General features: G+C 49.3%; 1 protein-coding gene across 2 annotated transcripts in view; it reads left to right on the top strand.

Moving 5' to 3' along the window:
• The window catches only part of LOC147706551 (alpha-2-macroglobulin-like), a 150,397-nt gene that overhangs the window by 1,026 nt on the left and 126,231 nt on the right, over positions 1–23,140 (top strand). For both annotated transcript variants that reach the window (XM_086933018.1, XM_086933019.1), the window contains exon 2: positions 22,750–22,933. In XM_086933018.1, coding sequence (XP_086789144.1) covers positions 22,750–22,933 — 184 coding nt within the window. The remainder of the gene's footprint in view (positions 1–22,749; positions 22,934–23,140) is intronic.

Below are 23,140 nucleotides of genomic sequence, written 5' to 3'. Positions count from 1 at the left end.
GGAACCAAACACAGCTCTGGGTAAACATGCTTCAACCAGCCCTGCTCCCTCACGCTCCCGGCGCAATCAACCTTTCCACCGATTCATCCATCCGCCCTGCACCACCCCTCACTTTCTCTCTGCCTTACGCACCCCCCACCCCACTCCCTCTCCACCTTGAAGCTCCTGCTACAATAACCCCCTGTGCTGGGGAAAGAGACAAAGGCCCCGGGAGAGCCCCCCGTGCTTTCAGAGCTCCCTCCCAGGGCAACAGCTCACTGGGGAAATGTCTCACGGACTACAAGGCCACCATCTACTAAGGGTGGTTCAGCACTCACAATATAGGTTACATTGGGTTTATCTTAAAAGGAAACTTTTAATTTCTCTTATAACAGTAATTTTTATCAAATCATAGCACACAATTAGCACATGAAGAAACGTTGTCTGTGTTAATTTATCCTTCATTCATTTTTCTTCTTAAAAACAAGCCAATTGAACAGTGATCAGGGTAACCAACACGTTTCGTCCTACTCGGACTTCTTCAGGCCTCAAAAATAAATCTGACAATTCCTAAATCATGATAAGTTAGTATCGCAAAGATGGAACTTTCTGACATTTCCCAAGCAGAGAAGGTGGGTGCAGTTCTCTGTGATATCGCGGGCGAGATTTTTCCGCCACAGATTAATTCTGAATGCTTCATTGGACTTCTTGCAACATATTCAATATCGGATTCCTCAAAAGAAACAGATGCACATTTACTGCCGTCTACCAAAGACCCCCAATATTGTTTGAGCCCGCCTACTAATTACGCAATACCGCCCTTTGGATACGTTTTACCACCACACCCTTGGAAAATATTGACTGCCAGCCCTGGGGAAGTAAGGCCCACTGGAAATATGCAATTATGCTGCTGCGGAGTTAATTGCATAATTGTGAATTTGTCGCATTTGCTACATAATCCATTGTCCGCTGCACAATCTGGAGATTTTAACAAAAGCAAAATGTGTTCCTAGCTCAAACAGATAAAAAAGTCACCCATCTATGTAGTCTATCTAACAGCAATCTCGCACTCTGGAGTGGCAGCAACCTATCATTGTGGTCTATCTGGCGGTCCTCTAGAGTGACAGCCACATACCACTGTACTCTGTTTGGTAGCACTCTAGAGTGACAACCACTTATCACTGTAATCAGTCTGCTAGTATTCTAGAGTGCCACTGACACCCACATATCTATGTGGCCGCCATCTATCACTGTACTCTGGGTACCAGCACTCTAGAGTGGTAGTCATCTATCAGTGTACTCTGGGTGCCACAGGAAGGCCTGCCTGACTCCAGTGATGGCCCAGGCCATGATTCATCACACTGGGGATCATAGTAGTGTGAAATGGGGATCACTGACATCACAGGTCCACCATAGGGTTGTGCCTATACCTGTAAGCACTGCACCTGTGGTGAATTATACTTCACAGAGCTATGGTTCTCCTCTGCTCCCTCATCTCACCTGTTGCCTCAGTTCCTGCCTCTTAGAGTTGGCAATGGCTTTATATCGGGGACCCCTGGCCTCGCGATACATATAGATGGCGGGTGAGCAGGTCGGTGGACTCTGGAAGCGGCGGATCTCCCAGAGAACCACTGTCCCATGGCTGAAGCAGCGAGGCTTATTGCGTCATGATCCCCTTAAGCCATGCAGTTACAAAGGATCCTTGTAGTGAGAGCAGTGCTCTCTGGGGGTGGGGGTGCTGTGGCGTTGAATGATGACCTTCATGTGTTCTGTACCTTTTTGACTAAAATCCTGTCCATGGTCTGGGTGATTTCAGGATCCCTGCAGGAAATCAGTACTGAAATGGTTAAATGTAAACCCAAATTCATAACAGGAAACGCAAAACCACAAGTCCCAGAAGGCAAAGTGTTGTGACTAAAATGGCAGGACTGGACAAACACATCACATGGCATGGACTCTGCGTGCTGGGTCGTCAATGTCAGCTGACACACATGCTGTGGGACTGCTGTGATGTTACAAGGGGGGTCTTCTTGAAGCAGGGCTTTGGCAAACTTAAGGCTTTGCAGCTGCAATGATACATGATGCCTGGTGCAGTCGAAGGGTTGAGGGGTTGCATTGCATGAGCCTGGCTTCTTGATATTTCCTGTTAACGTCCCTAGCGCTCTCAGGTTCACCAGGTCCCTGCCCGAGTAGGCCAGTCCAGAGGTTTGTTTTGCATTCTGGAATGCATTCTAGGTTCTGCAGTCCTCGTTTTATAATAGGACCAAGAACACTACAAGTCCCAGAATGCAAAGCATAAACCTAGGACCGGATGAGCGAGTCATCTCTGGATCCGGGGACCCTGAGAGCTCTGACAGACCAGGCCAGCGAGCAAGGTCTGTCTCTGGCCCTCGAGGCCCTGGGGTATGTGTGCAGGGAGGGCTTGTTTCCGTAGCTGTGCAGGAGGAAGTTAAACCGGTGCACGAGGCGTGAATGTTGAGTCACAGGCACGAGGCCCTCTGGACACCCCCAGACCAGTGGGATTTGAATTCACCAGCCCTGCTGCAAGAGCTCAGAATGTTAATCCTCTTGGTAGGGCGGGGGCGGGGCCTCCTGGGCAGGTCTGTATGTGCCTGTCACAACAATTGTTTCAGTCTAAAAAAGAGGAAAAGACAAAGAGTACACACTTGCCTAGCTCTCTCCGTTGTAGGATGAGCAGCTGAAAGGACAGCTCGAAGATACAGAGAGCTGCTATTGTTCTCTGTTTCTGCTCCGAGCTGTGTCACATAGAGCCCGTGCACTGAGCTGTGTCACCAGAGCCCTTGCACTGAGCTGTGTCACCAGAGCCCGTGCACTGAGCTGTGTCACACAGAGCCAATGCCCGAGCTGTGTCACATAGAGCCCATGCGCCGAGCTGTGTCACATAGAACACATGCACTGAGCTGTGTCACACAGAGCCTGTGCTCTGAGCTGTGTCACATAGAGCCCGTGCATTGAGCTGTGTCACATAGAGCCCAGGCACTGAGCTGTGTCACATAGAGCCCAGGCACTGAGCTGTGTCACATAGAGCCCAGGCACTGAGCTGTGTCACACAGAGCCCATGCACTGAGCTGTGTCACATAGAGCCCCTGCACCGAGCTGTGTCACACAGAGCCCAGACACTGAGCTGTGTCACATAGAGCCCAGGCACTGAGCTGTGTCACATAGAGCCAGTGCACTGAGCTGTGTCACATAGAGCCTGTGCTCTGAGCTGTGTTACATAGAGCCCGTGCATTGAGCTGTGTCACATAGAGCCCGTGCATTGAGCTGTGTCACATAGAGCCCAGGCACTGAGCTGTGTCATATAGAGCCTGTGTACTGAGCTGTGTCACACAGAGCCTGTGCACTGAGCTGTGTCACATAGAGCGTGTGCTCTGAGCTGAGTCACACAGAGCCCCTGCACTGAGCTGTGTTACACAGAGCCCAGACACTGAGCTGTGTCACACAGAGCCCAGGCACTGAGCTGTGTCACACAGAGCCCATGCACTGAGCTGTGTCACACAGAGCCCAGGCACTGAGCTGTGTCACACAGAGCCAATGACTGAGCTGTGTCACATAGAGCCCGTGCCCCGAGCTGTGTCACCAGAGCCTGTGCACTGAGCTGTGTCATATAGAGCCCATGCACTGAGCTGTGTCACATAGAGCCCGTGCTCCGAGCTGTGTCACACAGAGCCCCTGCACTGAACTGTGTCACACAGAGCCCCTGCACTGAGCTGTGTTACACAGAGCCCAGACACTGAGCTGTGTCACACAGAGCCCAGGCACTGAGCTGTGTCACACAGAGCCCATGCACTGAGCTGTGTCACACAGAGCCCATGCACTGAGCTGTGTCACACAGAGCCCAGGCACTGAGCTGTGTCACACAGAGCCAATGACTGAGCTGTGTCACATAGAGCCCATGCCCCGAGCTGTGTCACATAGAGCCCATGCACTGAGCTGTGTCACATAGAGCCCGTGCTCCGAGCTGTGTCACCAGAGCCCGTGCACTGAGCTGTGTCATTTAGAGCCAATGCACTGAGCTGTGTCACATAGAACCCGTGCACTGAGCTGTGTCACATAGAGCCTGTGTACTGAGCTGTGTCACATAGAGCCCACGCACTGAGCTGTGTCACACAGAGCCAATGCCCGAGCTGTGTCACATAGAGCCCATCCACTAAGCTGTATCACACAGGGCCCAGACACTGAGCTATGTCACAAAGAGCCCAGGCACTGAGCTGTGTCACACAGAGCCCAGGCACTGAGCTGTGTCACACAGAGCCCATGCACTGAGCTGTGTCACACAGAGCCCATGCACTGAGCTGTGTCACACAGAGCCCAGGCACTGAGCTGTGTCACACAGAGCCAATGACTGAGCTGTGTCACATAGAGCCCAAGCCCCGAGCTGTGTCACATAGAGCCCATGCACTGAGCTGTGTCACATAGAGCCCGTGCTCCGAGCTGTGTCACCAGAGCCTGTGCACTGAGCTGTGTCATATAGAGCCAATGCACTGAGCTGTGTCACATAGAACCCGTGCACTGAGCTGTGTCACACAGAGCCCCTGCACTGAGCTGTGTCACACAGAGCCCTTGCACTGAGCTGTGTCACACAGAGCCCATTCACTGAGCTGTGTCACACAGAGCCCAGGCACTGAGCTGTGTCGCACAGAGCCCATGCACTGAGCTGTGTCACACAGAGCCCAGGCACTGAGCTGTGTCACACAGAGCCAATGACTGAGCTGTGTCACATAGAGCCCATGCCCCGAGCTGTGTCACATAGAGCCCATGCACTGAGCTGTGTCACATAGAGCCCGTGCTCCGAGCTGTGTCACCAGAGCCTGTGCACTGAGCTGTGTCATATAGAGCCAATGCACTGAGCTGTGTCACATAGAACCCATGCACTGAGCTGTGTCACACAGAGCCCCTGCACTGAACTGTGTCACACAGAGCCCCTGCACTGAGCTGTGTCACACAGAGCCCATTCACTGAGCTGTGTCACACAGAGCCCAGGCACTGAGCTGTGTCGCACAGAGCCCATACACTGAGCTGTGTCACACAGAGCCCATGCACTGAGCTGTGTCACACAGAGCCCAGGCACTGAGCTGTGTCACACAGAGCCCAGGCACTGAGCTGTGTCACACAGAGCCAATGACTGAGCTGTGTCACATAGAGCCCATGCCCCGAGCTGTGTCACATAGAGCCCAGGCACTGAGCTGTGTCATATAGAGCCTGTGCACTGAGCTGTGTCACATAGAGCCCAGGCACTGAGCTGTGTCATATAGAGCCAATGCACTGAGCTGTGTCACATAGAACCCGTGCACTGAGCTGTGTCATATAGAGCCCAGGCACTGAGCTGTATCACATAGAGCCAATGCACTGAGCTGTGCCACATAGAACCCATGCACTGAGCTGTGTCACATAGAGCCCACGCACTGAGCTGTGTCACATAGAGCCCACGCACTGAGCTGTGTCATATAGAGCCTGTGCACTGAGCTGTGTCATATAGAGCCCAGGCACTGAGCTGTATCCCATAGAGCCAATGCACTGAGCTGTGTCACATAGAACCCATGCACTGAGCTGTGTCACATAGAGCCTGTGTACTGAGCTGTGTCACATAGAGCCCACGCACTGACTCGTGTCCCATAGAGCCCGTGAACTGACTCTTGTCACACTGAGCCTGTGTACTGAGCTGTGTCCCACTGAGCCTGTGTCCTGAGCTGTGTCCCACTGAGCCTGTGTACTGAGCTGTGTCACATGGAGCCCACGCACAGACTGGTGTCACATAGAGCCCGTGAACTGAGCTATCTCACATAGATCTCCTACTCTGTGCTGTGTTACACAGAGCTCAAGCTCCAGCTATCTTTCATAAAGTGCATACGTTTAGCTCTTCAGTTCTATGTGTAAATATACTGTAAAAAACATGCAGTTGTTCTCAGGCACTTTATCTTGTTAGTCCTGATGATGATCCTATATCTTTCTGTAAAGGATCGAAACGCCATCGACACAGGTGTCAACCTTATACACAGTGATTTTGTAAATACAATTTGTGTAAAGGTGACCTTCCCATAATTGTTGTTTCTCAATTTATGTATTGCCTTATAGAAACAACCACAAACTGCCTGAGTCTTTTACTTTGTTTCTTTGTTTGATATGTGGGTTCACAGATACAGGCTTGTATACCACTCTTATTTGACTCGCATTTCTGTCTAATCTCAACCAATTTGCATATTACAATCGCCCTTGTCCGGCTGGACATGTGCTAAAATATAGTCCTGACTGAGGCTATATTCATTGTGTATATATGTTCTGCACTAATTCAGGGACCACTGTCTCTTGAAATCAGAGACAAGTCTTGGCACGTGAATGAGGGGTCCCTGCTCTACCCAAAGGAATGGGTATGTGGTCTCTTCCAACCACCAGGCTTCAATGAAGGACCTAGGAAGAAGTATGTGTAGGCTGGTATGTAAAACATGATCAGCTCGCCCAAAATAAAGCCACCATCATGGTAAAAGGCATCCAGAGTCCAAAAGGGCCACTAATCTCCACCATGTACAGGTGATGGTCTTTGTCACACAGCATTACATAATCACAAGTGAAAGATAGTGTGGTTCCTTATAACAGAAATGTACTGGAGATGAGGAGTGTCATTAAGCATGGGCGAATTTTGCGAATCTGGCGTTCGCGAATTTGCGTATTTGCGAACTCGCAATACGCAAAATCTCTCACGAAACGTGCAGATTTTTATTTTTTTGTGTTCGCAAGGGTTTCTGCCAGTTCGCGAGGGTTTTGTACAAGTTCGCAATTGCAAACTTACTTGTCGGCTCGCAACGGTTGCTACTTTGTTGTTTCTACGTCTGGTTGATCATCACAGGTTCACAGCACCCTCTGTTTCACCACTGCCACCCTCTGATTCACCCATGCCACCCTCTGGTAAATCACTGCCACCCTCTGATTCATCACTGCAGATTATGGGGGGGAAAGCAAGCACCCCTGCCCTGCTTCAACTGACATGAATTTATTTGGGGTTGATTAATGTGTCACTGAATTTAAACTTCCTGTCTGGCACCTGCTTCCTTATCTGTAATTTGCTTTCTGTTGCAGTGCAATTTTTTTCCCCAGGACCTTTGTGGCCTACTTGTAGCTATTCTATGAGCCTGCTGTGAGGGTCAGAGCAGGGTCATAGAATAGTTGCAAGTAGGCAACTGAACTCTGGAGGGGCCCCTTAGGAAGCACTACAGGGAATGGTTACTAATTATGAGATTGAACTTTTGCACCTGATGAGTGCTTTCAGTTTTGCAAAACTCGTTTTTCTGCAGAACAGCAACTGTAATGCCCCAAACAAACGTAGGCAACTGAACTCTGGAGGGGCCCCTCAGGAAGCACTACAGGGAATGGTTACTAATGATGAGTTTGAACTTTTGCACCTGCTGAGTGCTTTCAGTTTTGCAAAACTCGTTTTTCTGCAGAACAGCAACTGTAATGCCCCAAACAAACTTACTTGTGAAAGTTGATTTCTAATCCAAAAGTGATCCAAAAAAAGTCAAAAAGGCCTCAAATCCAAAAAAGTGCAGGCAAATGTCAACCTGAGGAGGTATTCTGATAAAAATCATCATTTTCAGAAGGTTTATGCTGCTTGCTGGTGGATTTCTTGTGCAGAATTGCAAATTTTGTAATTTCGCGAGTGCGAGATTGTTGCTGCCTGCCATATCTACATGTTCGCAATTGCGAACTCTCGCGATGCGTCGCCAAACTCCAGCGGGATCCCGCAGCAAGATCCAAAATGGCGCAGCACTCGCAAAATATCAAGAAAAACAACTCGGCAAACGCTGAATGACGGTAAGTGAACGCCGCACGCCGCAATACTGTATCACCAAGCAAAAAAATCCGCTGCGTGCGAAATTGCGGATTTTCGGTAAATTCGCGAGAGTTCGCGCATTGCGAATTTACCGAAAATCCGCGAGCGCAACGGATTTTCCACCAATGCTTATGTGTCATACAGCATTACTTATGCACTGGGGATAGTGAGGCAAACAACACTACTCAAATGCAGTTCATAAACTGAAGACACAGCATGACATATTCAAGGTTTAGTGAAGAAAACAGCATCAAGTATTTATCCCACAACTGATAAGGACATCGCTGGGCATCCTGGAGGCTGTGACCTCTGATGCACTGGAGGACAATGCCCTCCAGGTTTATAGATCCCCAACTACCCTGTGGGGATATCTGTGCATTGAGTGCTGTGGACCCTGCGGTTCCAGGGAAAGCACCCTCTGCTCAGTTGGTGCCATGCTGGATGGATCTGCTCTTGCAGAACAAAGTAACTATGGTCTTGACTAGGGGATGGGCGTAGCTCGCAGAGGTTTACCCTGTGGAATTTCTCAGAGTTACATTAAAACTTAGCGAGATTCAGCGGAGTTACGCCCACCCCTAATTCACATACAACATGGGCCATATTACAAAAGTGCCTCCGGGGTGCAACAGGCATTTGCGCTGCTTTGCCTGCCCCAGCAGAACTTGGTATTAAAGAATGGGCCGCAGAAGCTTGTGCATCCCCTTCTGTAATACCGATAGCGCTGGTGCAAACCAAGCACCCGCGCTATCATCAGAGGGCGTTCCCTCATTTGTTGGGGGCATGGGTGTATGCAAAAAAGGGAATCCCTTTTCCTCTGTGCTGTATTGCAGAGGCAAAGAAGCTGTCAGGAGGTACAATGTGACACCTAAAAGGTGGCACACTGTCAGTGTGCCCCTTGATGGGAGCACTCTGTGATGGAGAGGGACCCCATGGACCCCCCAGACATCCCCTTGCAGGCGGGTACAGTCCCCCACTGCCCCCACCTGCAAGGGGATCTCTAATCCCCTTAAAAGTGCAGGCGGGTTGCCACCTGCATCCTGAAACATGGAGCGGCTTCAAAGCAGCTGCTCCAGTTTTTCACATGAATGCGCTGCCCCCAGGCAAGGGCAAGTTTGTGGCTGCCCTAGGGGCAGAATTTTTATCCTAATACCACTCATATTCCTTGTTTGTGCCAGGTGCATCTTTTAAAAGGTGTGCCCGGTGCAAACAAGGGAAATGCACCATATACATTATATTGCCTCTGTAGTCATCCAGTGCGTTATGCGCAGTTTAAGGGGCTTGCTTTCTGTGTGGCACAGGCTTTACATACGAATGGTGAAAAACTATAAAGTCATAAATATCCACCATATATTTTCTCTCCATTCGACTGTTTCGAGACTCACGGTGGTTCGTACTCGCCCTCTGATGCCACTGTGCCCTGGCGCCTCTACGCATTGTTTACCTCTTTAGTCCATCAGCCGCTGTCCAATGGGAATGCTTTGTGTTTGAGACTCTTGACACACTGGGAGATTTCTCGCTGCTCATGTGTTCCATTTTATGATTTCCCTACCCCAGACTGCCACATCATGCATGTCAATTAAATAAATGCATGTTTATTACCCCACCCTCTATATGTCAAGAAACTGCCTTTGTGATGTGGTGGTCCTGTGGTGGATTGGCTGTCAGGTCAAGGTTTCACCCAGTCTGGTAGACTGGGACGGCAGCACTGTGCGTTTGGTAAAGATGCGCAGTAACCGTCCTAGTGCGCATGCCCACTCCGCCGACCTCTAAACGATTCCTATGTGTTTTAAGAAGAAACCAGATCTGGGATTGCCTTTGTCTTTTTAAAAGCACCTTGCCTCATTGCCCCTCCATGAGAGTGCACATGGAAGACCTCTCTTCAGCCTCCCAGCCTGGCCTCCCTCTCCTATCTCGCACCCCCAGCCCACACAGGACCGCCAGCCTCCGCCCACCTGACCGCAGGTTTGGCCAAGGCCACTGTGAAGCAACATTTGCTTTGGCTGAGAGTGAAGGACGCGGATTTTGGATGAGAGCAGAGGGCTCTGCACGCCCCGTAGGACGAACTCCTGCTGGGATGCTGGTCATAGTCCAAACACAGGCGGGTGGGTATGGACTGTGAGACGGTAGTATGGAGGGGGAGTGGGAGGTGAGGCTAAGTTTTTGGGGACCAGGGAGCATTAAGAACTTGGGGGCATATTATCAACAAAGTGGCGAAGAGAGGTGCTGGCTTAACGCCTCTCTTCGCCACTTCGGAAACGCTAGGCTGCGCCATATTACCATGAATATGCTGCAGCCTAGCGTTTCCCCCTGCGATGGTGATAAGTTTTACAACTTATCACCAGCGCAGGCACCCTTGCACCAGAGTGCAAGGGTGTCTGCGAGCGGGGAAGGTTTGTTTATGTACAGGAAGGAGTTACTTCCTGCACATAAACAAACCTTAAATGCCATTTTGTAGCTTACATGTGTGCTGCTTCATGCAGCACACACGTAAATTACAAATTGGCACCTTCCTTTACATAAAGAAATCTCAGCATTTGCTTTTTCCATGTGTGCTTCATAAGGCAGCACACATGAAAAAAGCAAAAGCGAGGAGAAATAAAGCATTTCTACTCGTTTTGCCACTTTAAGACCAGGGGCATATTCACAAGGAGCTATCGCCGAATTAACAGCACTTTATCACAGCCAAAGTCATGATAAATTTACCTTCTCATTCACAAGCTGGTGCTAACAGCCCACAGCACCAGTTTTCCCGCGATAGCAGCCGCAAAAAACATCGCCACAGAGACCCCCCGCAACTATCGCTAATGAGATGCAGAGTGGGCGTTACAGTGCCAAAAGCAGCGAAAACACCACACCTCAACATTCACAACGACCAGACAGATCAGCAATACGAACACAAACCACGAGATAAAGCGCATTAGCAGCAGGAATTTAACACCTGCTCTGACCTGGTGTAAAGTCGGACCACAACCTGCACCACAAGAGGGAGCCCAGCCCATGGCATCATCCGAAGGGCAACAGATGCCATAGAGCCACACATCATGCAGCCCGGACACCCAAGAGGGCCACAACACCCACCTGGCACCCCCCGGACCACCACAGAGGCAGCGCAGACACAGACAGCGGCCCCCCAGGAACCGCACCGGCCTCACAGGCACAACATCTGACAATGTCACTGTTCACTACAGGCTGAAAGGGACAACCATCCTATGCATCCTGGCCATCATCGCCCAACAACAGGCCTATAGCCCCAACACAGCAGACAACCAACATCCCACCCCACACCAAGCTGCTGGCTGTGCTGCACCTGTTGGCCCCTGGCACACCCCAACCAACATCCACCAAAGTCGGCGGAGTCTCACAGCCAGCCACATCAAAGTCTCCCACGCCATCACCCTGACACCCCAGGCCCCATACGGCCAACACAATGAGCAGGATCCGCTGGTGACCAAGCAAGGACCATATATGCCATAGCCGGATGCACGCACATGTTGGGGGCAATCCACTGCACATATGTCCCACTTCTGCCCCCTGGTGACACAGCACACAATCACCTTAACAGGAAGCACACATCACACATTAATGTGCAAGCAACTGCACAACACCTTGGGACCTTCACCAATGTCGCCTCCAAATACACAGCCAGTGTGCATGATCCCTTCACCATCCGACAGTCCATCAGCAACCAGCAATCCCAAGATGGCACCAAAGGAAATGCACAGCCCCTTGGCAAGTGCCAAATTAACACCTCACTCACCTCAACTCCACAACCATGTAATCCACAACTCTGGCAATGCACACGTCACAAATTCACAACCAACATGCACCACAACATGCCCACCCACCAGACACAGTAGAACAACTTACAATGGTAACCTGGGCAAGACGTGAAAATGACCAATCAACGGCAGTGCACCTTAGCCACACAATAGACAAATGTGGGGAGAGGTGGCAACCAGGCATGTGTGAAGGATGCAGTAGAACCATGATTGGGAAAGTACACAATGCCAAGAGTGAAAGGAAAGTGCTGCACAGACCGCAATATGCAGAACACACCCATATCCACAGCAACATACACCTCTGGTGTATGGAGTGTAGTGGACAGTGGACGCAACCATGTCACCCTAGCCAGTGGGGTTCCTTGCGGAAATGTTTCCTGTTACGCCCCCCGTAAGCATCAGCAGAGTGGGATCGGCTGATGTACGCCAGGCCAGCTTCAGGGTGTGAATAAAAAGCATGTAGCCCCGGCCGAGGTCCTCTTCCAGAAACCCCAACGTCTCTGCCAGGGCGTCACCTACCACCCCACCACAAGGCCCACGCCATCCTCAAGAGCAGAGTTGCCTGAGATACTGTGTGCCTGCCGTACCCTGGCCCGCTGGACCATGAACCCGTCAGGTCCGACCCTGCACAGCCAGGCCACACTGATCAGCATCCAACACCAGCGTGTGTCAAGAAGGGCCCACCATTGCCAGTGTAAGCTCCAAGCCCGAGGCCTGCAACCCGTCCAGCCTTCCAGACCACCGCTGTCCCTCCGACACTGGCCCACATTACTCCTTTCTTGTTTACATATTCTACCGGTGTCCTCTGTGGCCCAGTGGGTCCTATATGTGAAACTGTGTCCTGGCTCCTAAATGGCAGTGACTCCAAATCCTGGTCAGCGGCCACAGCTCCAGAGCCCCCAATTAGTGAGGCATAGTTCCATATTGAGACCCGTGCTGCCACCAACCCTGTCCAATGCCATCTGGCGAGCCATGCTGCCACAAACGCTGTCCAACGCCATCTGGCGAGCAGTGCTGCCACAAACCCTGTCCATCGCCAGCCGGCGACACGAGGGTGAGGGACCAGGACTACCCTGCGGACCAGTAGATTTCACATCCAGCACCTAGTCGTGAATCTTGAATAGCTGAGTCCACACCAGTGGTCGCACATAAAGGAGTAAGAGGACGATGCGACTCAGTCCAGATGAAAATCGGGTCACAGTCACAGAGGTGACTGAACACGTGGTGCCACTGAACCTGAACTACGCAGGCCAGTGAGGCCACCAACCTATCCCGGCGATACTCGCTGAATGGCCCGTGCCCTGACCGCTGGCTCCGGCCTACACTGCTCTCATCCGAGGCTGTGTACAAGTGGGTCACAGATTTGGAACTGAACGTAGAGTATGCAAAGGCAGATTACACATTATTGCACGCAAGGAGAGGCCTAAGAGGATGTCGCCTTTTGTCTTGGCAGAGAGAAAAGGATCATCATTACGGAGGTGTTTGTACACTACCGACAACTCCCCTGGTGTTACTAGAGCAGTGCTTCATGAGCCAAAGACATGTGGCTGTGGGCCACTGCTGACCACTGCCTACGGCCTACACTGTGGTCCAGTAGGTCACAGAGTCATAATTCACCAATGGCGGAGTTCATATCAGTGTAGCGGCATTGCAGACTGCATCCCCACTCGGTCCCGGTGCCACTAAGATTGTGCCCCGACAATCATGGATAATCTCTGTGCGAACAGTGGTGGTGTCTGAGCCTACGGACTAGGGAGCTGTTTTCACCCCAATGTAGCTGATACGGAATTGGTGGTGGCAACAGGTTGTGGCATTCCATTCCTCCATTTGCTGCTTCTGGATAAAATTAAACCTTTCAGCGTCTTGCCCTGGAGGACACCTTCCACTGTCCCCTGAAACACTCCGAAACATACACCTCGGACAATGATGGTTACCCGCTCAGGTCGCATGGCCCATCTGACTGCACCGCAAGTCAATGTCCCGTGGCTGAGTGCCTGTGCCGGCAGCAGTGTACCCGGTGCCACTAACTCTGTGCTGGTCCTGTCTGGTACCCCTTCTCCGGAGACATAGGCTGGCCGCTAAGGCGTAGGCCTTGGGGTCATCAACGCCTTGACTCTGTGGCCTTGCGCTGTACGCAGCCTCCAGGGCTTACACACCAAAGCGAGTCCAGACCAGCCTGGACGACGCATCACCGCAGGAGGCAAACGCCACCACCGCAAGGACCACCTCCAAACGCCATCTGCCAGAGTTGAAGCGGTGGTCCTGACAGACTTCACGGTTGCTCAGGGCTGTCGTGGATGCCATCATCGGCCTGATTCCCTGCTCAGCACTCCAGGTATCAGTAACTCAGTGCATAGCAAGCCATTGTCTGTTGCTGAATGTGTTATGTGCTGTGGAGCGGTTGCGCTGGTATGCCACCTCAAACAGTGTGGGGGCCTGAGACGTTGATGGTGAAGATGATGCAGGTCTGCCACAACCTACTGCATCTGCATCAGGAATGTGTAGAAGGGACACAATCCAAGACTTTTTCTGCACATGAGCAGGCTCATCTCTAGTGTCCACAGCCCAGTGCACTGCAACTCTCGGACACTTCTGTTTGCATGTTGGCTGTCCTCTGGACTTTATCCGACTCACCCCATGTTGCTCAGCAGTTGACCCTGTATTGCATGTGTTTACCGTTTCTGTTGCACTGGTGTCCAATGTCCAAGAGGTTGCCAGCTCCAGACATTCCGTGGGGGTTGGCTTACACTCACCTCACACACATCCAGGACAGGCGTCACTGTACATGTGGCCCTGCCAATAAAGGGGCCAGACGCATGTGCCGGTAGCCAGTTCAACATGATCTCTGGGTGTGTCCCTGTGGTCTTGTAGTATGCATGTGGGCCCTGGGCCCTTGGACTTTACATTGTGCTGTGCACATCGGATGCAGACATGTCACCGAAGGCAGCGGGTTGGGGCTTGGACATGTAGCTTTGTCGTCACCCACTCAATTCGGGAGGGAAGTGGCGAACATGGATGTGTGACTGCTATTTGTGCACCCCTGGGTGTGGTTCTCTGCTGTGAATGTGCATCTGCATGTGTCTCTATGGCAGTGTGGGTCTCCTTAGTGGGGTGTGGGTGGGCCCTGAAGGGTGATAAACCCCTATGTGTGTGTCCTGGTTTGCATTCCATGGGTTCGGCTCCCACCCACACCTGTTGGGCCACCTCCTTTTGGCGTGCTGACACATGCCATTGGGTGCCATGTGTGGGTGGGTGAAGTGTTGTGAGCCAGCTGTGCTTGCGGGTGCTTTCTGCTATGTGGTCTGTTGCAGGCTCAGTGTTCTCCTCTGAATAGCTTGGCTGTGCGGGTCCTGGTGGGGGGTTGAGTGGGATATCCATGTGCTGCTGTAGGGCGTCGGTGTCGACAGTGTGGTGGTCCTCTCCTGCATCATTGATGTGTTGTATTATGTGCTCTGCTGCAGGTGTTGTGTGCTCCTCTACGATGTAAAGGGGAGGTACGTGTTGCCTTTGTGTTGACATATATGTTGGTGCATTGTGCTAGTTTGCATGCAGACTGTATGGCAGTGTACATTGTGATTGTTTGGGGGGGCTGGTTTCGTCTGCGGGTAAGTGTACATTTTGACTACATGACGAATTTGAGATCGTACGTGTACATTTCTATTTCACTGTGACCGGCTGTGTTAGCTGTTGTGGGCATGTTTTGGTGCATGTGCGGAGCCACTTGTATCCTCTGTTCTGCAGTGTCTGATATGCGCCTAGTTCCATGTTGTCGTCAATGTGGATGTGCTGTAGTGTGCCAAGTGGATGTGAGACATGATTCTGGGTGTTTGTGGGTGCGTACTGTGCTATGCCTCATTGTTCATGTATGCCATTGTGCCCATCTCCCCGCGTTTCCCCCAGGCCCTGTTCGTTGCACTCCCTGTTGGTGTTGTGTCAGGTCCGCTCGAGCTGTGTCTGTACTCCCTACTCCTTGCACCATCTCCACACTGATGACTGCGGGCTGGGTTTCCTCCAGCTCCTCCTGTGGTGCTGGACTGCCACCTCCTGTCGCCGTTGCTACATTCCTGTTGGCAGCGGGTTGGTACCTGGTTTAGGTTGTCACGTCATGCCGTCGCCTATTGGCATCCTGGATTGGCCTCCTCGGCACTCTGACTGCACTCTGACTGCATTCCAGGTGGTCTGCTTGTGGGTCAGTTGCTGGTAGTGTTCTGTCACCTCTGTGAGGCTAGTCTTGGTTTCCTGCGGTGTGCACCCCGTCTTCCTCTCCCTCTTCTCCTTGTCCTTCCCTTACCCCATTGTTCCTTGCTGGTATTCTGTGGGGGTTTTGGGGTTCGAGTTGGCCTCTGTGCTGGATCAGGGTGCATCCATGTTGCTACGTGCTTTAGCTTGTTTCTGGTGTATTTGTCCTGGGGTTTTTATGGTGTATTGTCCCACCAGAAGCGTGGGATTTGCAGGCCTGTGGCTGATTTTCGCTTCTTTTTGTACAGCGGTTGGCCTCATTGCATTTTTTTTGTGTTCGCTTATCGCATTTTTGCAGCATGGCGTTGATTTGTCGCGTTATCTGGTGTCTAAAGCATGCTACCGCCTTGTGAATTCCACGTTAACACAGGGTTATTTTCCCGCAATAGGTTGCGATGTTGAAAGTTGCATTACGCTACTCTTGTGGTAGTTATCACACGTTCTTGTGAATATACCTGTGGGATTTTTCTGTTCTTAAGTTCGGTGCTGCCACCTATTATCGCCAAGCTTGATAATAGGTGGCAGCGTCAAAGTGAATGGGTGTTGCGGTGGAATGCTCACTGCAACTCCCACTGCACGCCCCCTTTCACAATAAGTTTATCGTGAAAGGGGCCCTATTTCCAAGGCAGCGTTAAGCCAATTAATGAGGCTTTAAGCCACGTTAATTGCCTTAACGCTACCTTGATAATAGGGCGATGCGAATATCGCCGCGTTATCGGCAGAAACGTGCTGATAACGCAGTGATAAAGGGATTGATAATATGCCCCACAGTGTGACATTGGGCGTCACACAAAGTATTTCCAGCTAAATGAATTAACTACCCTGTGAGGACATTTGTTGACAAGCTCATAGGGCTGACGCAAGGTCACTCACAAGTCTCCTGAAATACTTAATTCACCCCAATCCATATTCGGCTTTCAACGTAGGCCAGCTTGACGCAGCTGTTTTTCGTCCACATGTCTTCATTCTTAGACTCCTAGATGGCTTCTTTAGTAGAAAAGGGGTGGGTTATTGGCCCTCAAGGCAGCCCACGAGTTGGATTCCTTCCTGTGATGTCACAGTGGTAGAGTACAAGCATCAGCATTGCCTGGCAGAGCGCTCATTTTTCAGACTGTACTCAAAAGAAATGATAATACTTTTTGTCACTGCCTGTAATAAGAAAACGTTATTTATTTAATTGTGTATTTGATTATATGGCACCACAACATACACTTGCAAGTTGAACTCCCCAGATGGACACCCAAGATCAGGAAGATTGGATTAGAAAGAAGGCGGGTGGAGAGGGGACAGGAGAAGGATAGGGCAAGACTTGGGAAGCTCAACTGGATGTCTTCCTCATACATTAAACTCACACGTCTATCATTTTGAGGTAGAAAAGAGGAGTCTTATTGAGTTATGCAATACTATCAACTAACATTCATGATGGTCCGCTGAAGGTGACCCACCAGTTTTATCTCTGTATCGCTCGCCCCTTGTTTGACCCCACTCTAAAGATCAAAGATGCCACTGCTCGCGAGAATCAGAAGTATGATTTTGGGAAATTCATAATTGATTAAAAATGTACATCAGCAAATCATGCAAGTTGAGCACATTGTGTATTACTGAGCAGGAGGAAATATGCAGATTTGTGCAAAGGTACTTTTTTATCCAAGGGGAAATTATTTTACTCAATGACAAATCAGAAACCCCTTCCCCTCTACCCCAATCCGTTTTAGGTTGTTCCATTTCCTTTTCCCCTTCCCTTCTGCCCCAACATGGTAATAGATTTCCTCACATCCCTTGCAGAAATCTATTTATCATTTCCATGATAGGAATGAATATGAAAAAAGTTTGGAAATACCCACAAGTTCTTGAATTTATGAAAGTTCCCCAAGTTCACATGGATTTACAATTACTTATGTGAGTATCTTGTACTTGAGCTGGTTGCATGCTTAGGCAGACCATATGCCTGCAAATGATTTTGTGAATTGAATCCAATGAGTGTGAGGTATTGTTCGACCTGGCATCATTAGGGGGGTTTTCCTCCCAACGTTTCATTTCACTTACCTCCTCGAATTTTCTGATCTTGTTTTTGCTGGCTTTAAATTTGTATACAAAGATGCCCTCTGGGACAATTTAATATCCCCACCTTAACTCAAATTCATAGTCCACGTCACATTCATTCAGGTCCAGTATTAGCGACCACCCCCAACCTTGAGTCTGTTACGTATTGACACAAAACCTATAGTTAGTGGATTGATGGTTGGTGGTTGAAATGTATTAATAACTGGCTTTAAGCATGTGCTCTCTCCCTAAAACATGGTAACATTGGCTCATTGCATATTTAATTTGCTTATAAGTCTCTAGTAAAGCACATTGCATGTGCCTGGAGCCAGTAAATTAAATGCTACTGGTGGGCCTGCAGCAGTGATTGTGCCCCCCAAATAGGTAGCCCCTTAACCATGTCTCAGGCCTACCACTGTAGATCCTGTGTATGCAGTTTCACACTGCCTTGTCAACCTGGCCAGGAAAGCTTTTTGCCAGGCCTAAACCTTCCCTTTTTTGCGTATAAGTTATTCCTGAGGTAGGCCCTGCATAACCCACAGGCCAAAGTGCAGTTTACTTAAAAGACACAACATCTGCTTTTATACATTACAAGTCTTGGTAGTGAAAAACTCCCAATTTAGTTTTTCACTACTCCAGGCCTATCTCGCCCATAAGTTAACATTAAAATTACCTCATTACATTTTATAAGTGTAATTTACAATTGAGACAATATATATATTCTGAGTTTGGTATCCCTGGACTCACAATTCAAAATCACAGCTTGTGGTGAAGTTGGATTTTAAGATGCAAGTCTAAAAATGCCACTATTAGAAAGTGGGCATTTTCCCTACTTAAATCATTCTATGCATTCTGACTATCTCTATTACACATCTGGCATGGGTGACAGCTGGGCTTTGTGGATTCCCTCTAGACTGGCACACACATAGGGAGCTTAAGTGTGCTTGATGGCCCATCACCTGGTTGATGGGTCTTCCTGGGCTGGATGGGAAGGAGGACCTGACACTTGCACCCGAAAGGATTGTGCCTGGTCCGACACAGAGAGCTGCATACCCCCTGTAGTGAGTCTGGAGGCAGGCCAGGACGGGGAGGGACCTGGCACACTTCAAAACTTATCTTTAAAGTCTGCCTCGCTTCAAGACACAACTGGGTATAATTACTGGACCTCTGACACAACCAACTGAGTACACTTCTGGACCTATGACTACTCTGCCGGGAATAAGAACTGCTCTGCTCTTGCCTTGCTGAGCTGCCCTGCTGCCCTGCTGTCTGATGTTCCATGGACTGGATGACTAGGACTGGATCTGCATCACTAGAACCCAGTGTGACTTCAAGGGATTGCTGGCTTGCCTCCTACTGCCTTAGTCAGAGACACAAAATACTTGGGGCCAGAAGTAGCTAATCTCAATTTACCTATTCTTAAATACCGAATCATACCGGTTTACTGATTCGGTAATTTACTGATTCGGTAATTACTGATTCAGTAATTGCCATTCATTCCTATGGGCCTAGAGGCCCATAGGAATGAATGACAATTATCGAATCGGTAAATACCGATTCGGTAAAAGGGGAAAAACATTGGAGGGTGGCAGGGTGTCACTTTGACACCCTGTTGCACCCCTCAATTGTGTATGGGTGCACATGTGGCACACATACATGCCCCAAGGGCATGTATGTCTGCCACATCGCACTGTTGGAAAAGCAAAAAAAATACTTTTTCAAAGGTTTTCATTATTTACCACCAACTTGTAGTTGGTGGTAAATAACAAATCCTTAACTGAGGAATGCACCAACTTGAGTGCTCCCTACATCCTGGATTCGGTAATTTACTGAATCGGTATGTTAAGAATTCGGTATTTTACTGAATCCTTAAATTACCGATTCGGTAAAATACCGAATCCTAAAAAAATGCCACCTACATCTAAAAAGCCCAATACCGGACGGTAACAGCCTAATTTCGGCCGTTACCGACCGGTATTGGGCGACCTTCATCTGGCCCTTGGACCCTTATGATTTCAACCCTTGGGCTCATCTGCGTGTGAGTCTGTTCTGCCAAGTGGTGCCGTCCGGTCCCGATCCCTTGGAAGTGGACCTAAGGATTTGTTTCAGATAGCAGAATTGATGCATTGTCGCGTATTACAGGAAGCAGATTGGTGCATCACACCCGGAACTACCACATCGCTTGTTAACCACCTCTCCGAAACCAACTCATCGCCGCCACTGCCTGGACTAGATTGATGCATCGCCTCTACTCATGGAGAAACCCAATGCATAACATTTGGAACTGACGCACTTTGCAACCGTTGCTTCGCTCAGGGACCTGACACATTGCAGCGGTAGTGTGGAGAAATCTGGTGCAACACCTCAACTGCGTGGAGATCATCGATGCATTTTGTGATGCGACAAGGATTAAGGTACTTTTGCACTGTGGGCCCTGCATGGGTCCTGTACCGCATCGCTGGTAGCCTGAACTTTTGACTTTTGCGCGACCAACGTACTCTTTGAGCGCTATTTGCTTCTATGCGATATTCTTGCATTTGATCTTTAAAAAATCATACCTCAACTTCTACTGGATGGAGTTTGATTGTTTTGGTCTTGTTTAATGTATAAATTCACAATCTATTTTTCTAACCTGGTGTGGGGTCTTTTTGTGGTGTTTTCACTGTGTTACTGACTTGAGTGTTGCACAAATACTTTACACATTGCCTCTTAACCCCTCCCATGCTCATGACGAGCTCAGCTCGTCATGAGGCACGGTTGCGCCGTGCTCATGATGAGCTGACCTTGTCATGACCGCCGTGGCGCTCACACGCGGGGATAATTCCCCTGCTGTGCTAAATGTTCCACGAAAACGGGTGTGGTCATGACAAGCTCAGCTCGTCATGAGCACAGCGCCACCGCGCTGCATGACGAGCCGAGCTCAACAAGAGCACCGGGGCGCTGGGCAACCCCGCAAGCACAGCGGGGGAATTACCCCAGCGGTGAAGGGAATAAGTTAAGCCTGACTGCTCTGTGCCAAGCTACGGGAGGCTGAGCACAGGATAATTTAGGGTGTGTTGTGACTTACCCTAACTAGGATTGATATCACTACTTGGACAGGGTGCATACCTCTGCCAACTATAGACCCAATTTCTAACATTTATATATTGATATTACCTGCACAATGGAAGGTGAAATAAGTAATATTGTGAAAGTGCCATGCTACCTGGCAGAGAATACCTATGGTCTGGGTCTTGTCCATGGCTTGAGAACTGCAGACGGTAGGAGGTCAACCAATGGGTTGTTGTAGGTGTTCAAAACTTTAATGCAAATCTGGCTATATTAACATAATTAGTTTGGATTTACACTGATACTTAGTATCCCATTAAAGAACACTAATACTTATATTAATTGCAGAAGTGCTTAATTTATGCTGGCGGTTGCAGGTAAGGCGTACCAGTACTCAATTTTGGGGGCCATACTTACTTTTCCTCATCAGACTTTGATCCAGAGCAAGAAAGAGAAAACCACAAACAGGAATGGAGGAAGAAGAGCAAGAAAGACAAACACTGAGAAAGGGTGAAAGCAAGGATGAAAGGAACCAGAATGAGCAAAATATAGTCTGTATTCTGTGGGGTAAAAAGAGGCATCATGTGAAATCCAAACTAAACATCTGTGGTATTCGGTGATCCCTATATTCTTCAGCTCCAACTACAGGCTTCTGATAAAAACTTTGGACACTGGCATTTACTATTTTATAGATTATGAACTAAGTTGAAGCTTCCTTTATTCACTTCTCCTTCTCAAAGGTCAAGTGTTCACAGATTGCTTGGATCACACTTGGTCCACTGGAAGTCAGTCACTGTGAGAGTGCACATTGGTTTGTGGATTCAGGTACCAGGCAACACCAACATAGCTTGTAGACTGATTTGACTAACATGACTTTTAGAAGAAATTGTTATTTCCAAATTCAAAGATCAGTGGTTGGGCACATTTCCAGTGTAAATGGAGGAACTTGGCCACTGGGCCCGCTGGCTCCCTTACAGCTAGAGGCACGGAAGGTGTGAGACACAAGTTCATGTACTTGTTTGTCCTTTAGCATACATTATATGGTATATCCTACCTCACGGCACAGAGCATTGCACACAAACAAGGCTGGCCTGTAGGCCCTGGAGTTAATATCCATTGAAACATAAGAGCACCCTAGTAGGATGGAGTCCACTCCAACAATAAGGCTTTGCCAAACTATCAGTTTTTGCTTCAGCTAACATTTTTATCCCAATATTTGTTCTAAGTGCTGTAACATGACCGATGGTACTATGATCCAATTTGATGGAAATCAGTTTAGTAGCCTCCTCAGTGTGGGGCGGAGGCTCTATGCTCCATTGACCCCCTCAGCACAGAACACTGACTGGGTATAGGACCAAAGTGGTAGGTGTTGGGTTGTGGGGGAGCCTTCATGCACTTTGAAGGTGGCCCCCTCAAGTTTCCTTACACTACTGACTCAGTTTATTGACCATGGAGTTGTGAATGGCATAGAAGACTTTGGCAGGTGTCAGCCTCATTACCTGCAGCTCATGGCAGTGATCGATTAACTAATTCAGTTAACTTGGCAAATGTAGTTATGGTTCTCATATCTGTTGATTTGAAGGAAACACACACACCCACTAATTTGCATTTATCTGAAGTACATACGTAATAAAAACTAACAAATAGTAATAGGTGTAGTGCATTATTATGCAAATATTATTTGTAATAGCTAGATACTGCTACTCCTACTATTAATGCTAACATTATTATGGATAACACTTATGGATAACACTTATTATCATATTATTATTGATGACCATTTTCATGTTGCCTCTGTGGCATCCCCTTCAGGCATTACATGCTGCTGGTCCCCACCGTGCTCCATGGCACGCACACGGAGAGGGCGTGTGTGGTCCTCACGCACTTGAACGAGACGCTCAGGCTGAGCATCACTCTGGAGCAGCCGACGCAGAACGTCAGCCTTGTTCATGACTTTGTGGTGGAGAAGGACTTGGAGCACTGCTGGGATCTTAAGGTACGTTTGAGCCAGCGGGCACGTGGGAGCCCCTTGTCGTAGACTAGAGTGGAGCACAAATGTTGGGTTTGTCCCTTACAATTCATTTGCCTTGCCCTTGACCCCCTGCTTTGGCCTTGAATCTGGGATTAAAAGCGCTTCATAAAGAGGTGCCCATGCAATGATCTACGTTACATTATATGACGTGTCACGGCTCCATCGCTCCTA

This window comes from Lissotriton vulgaris, chromosome 7, assembly GCF_964263255.1.
Source record: "Lissotriton vulgaris chromosome 7, aLisVul1.2, whole genome shotgun sequence".
In the NCBI taxonomy this organism is placed as follows: domain Eukaryota; kingdom Metazoa; phylum Chordata; class Amphibia; order Caudata; family Salamandridae; genus Lissotriton; species Lissotriton vulgaris.
This window is presented reverse-complemented; position numbering and strand designations above follow the sequence as displayed.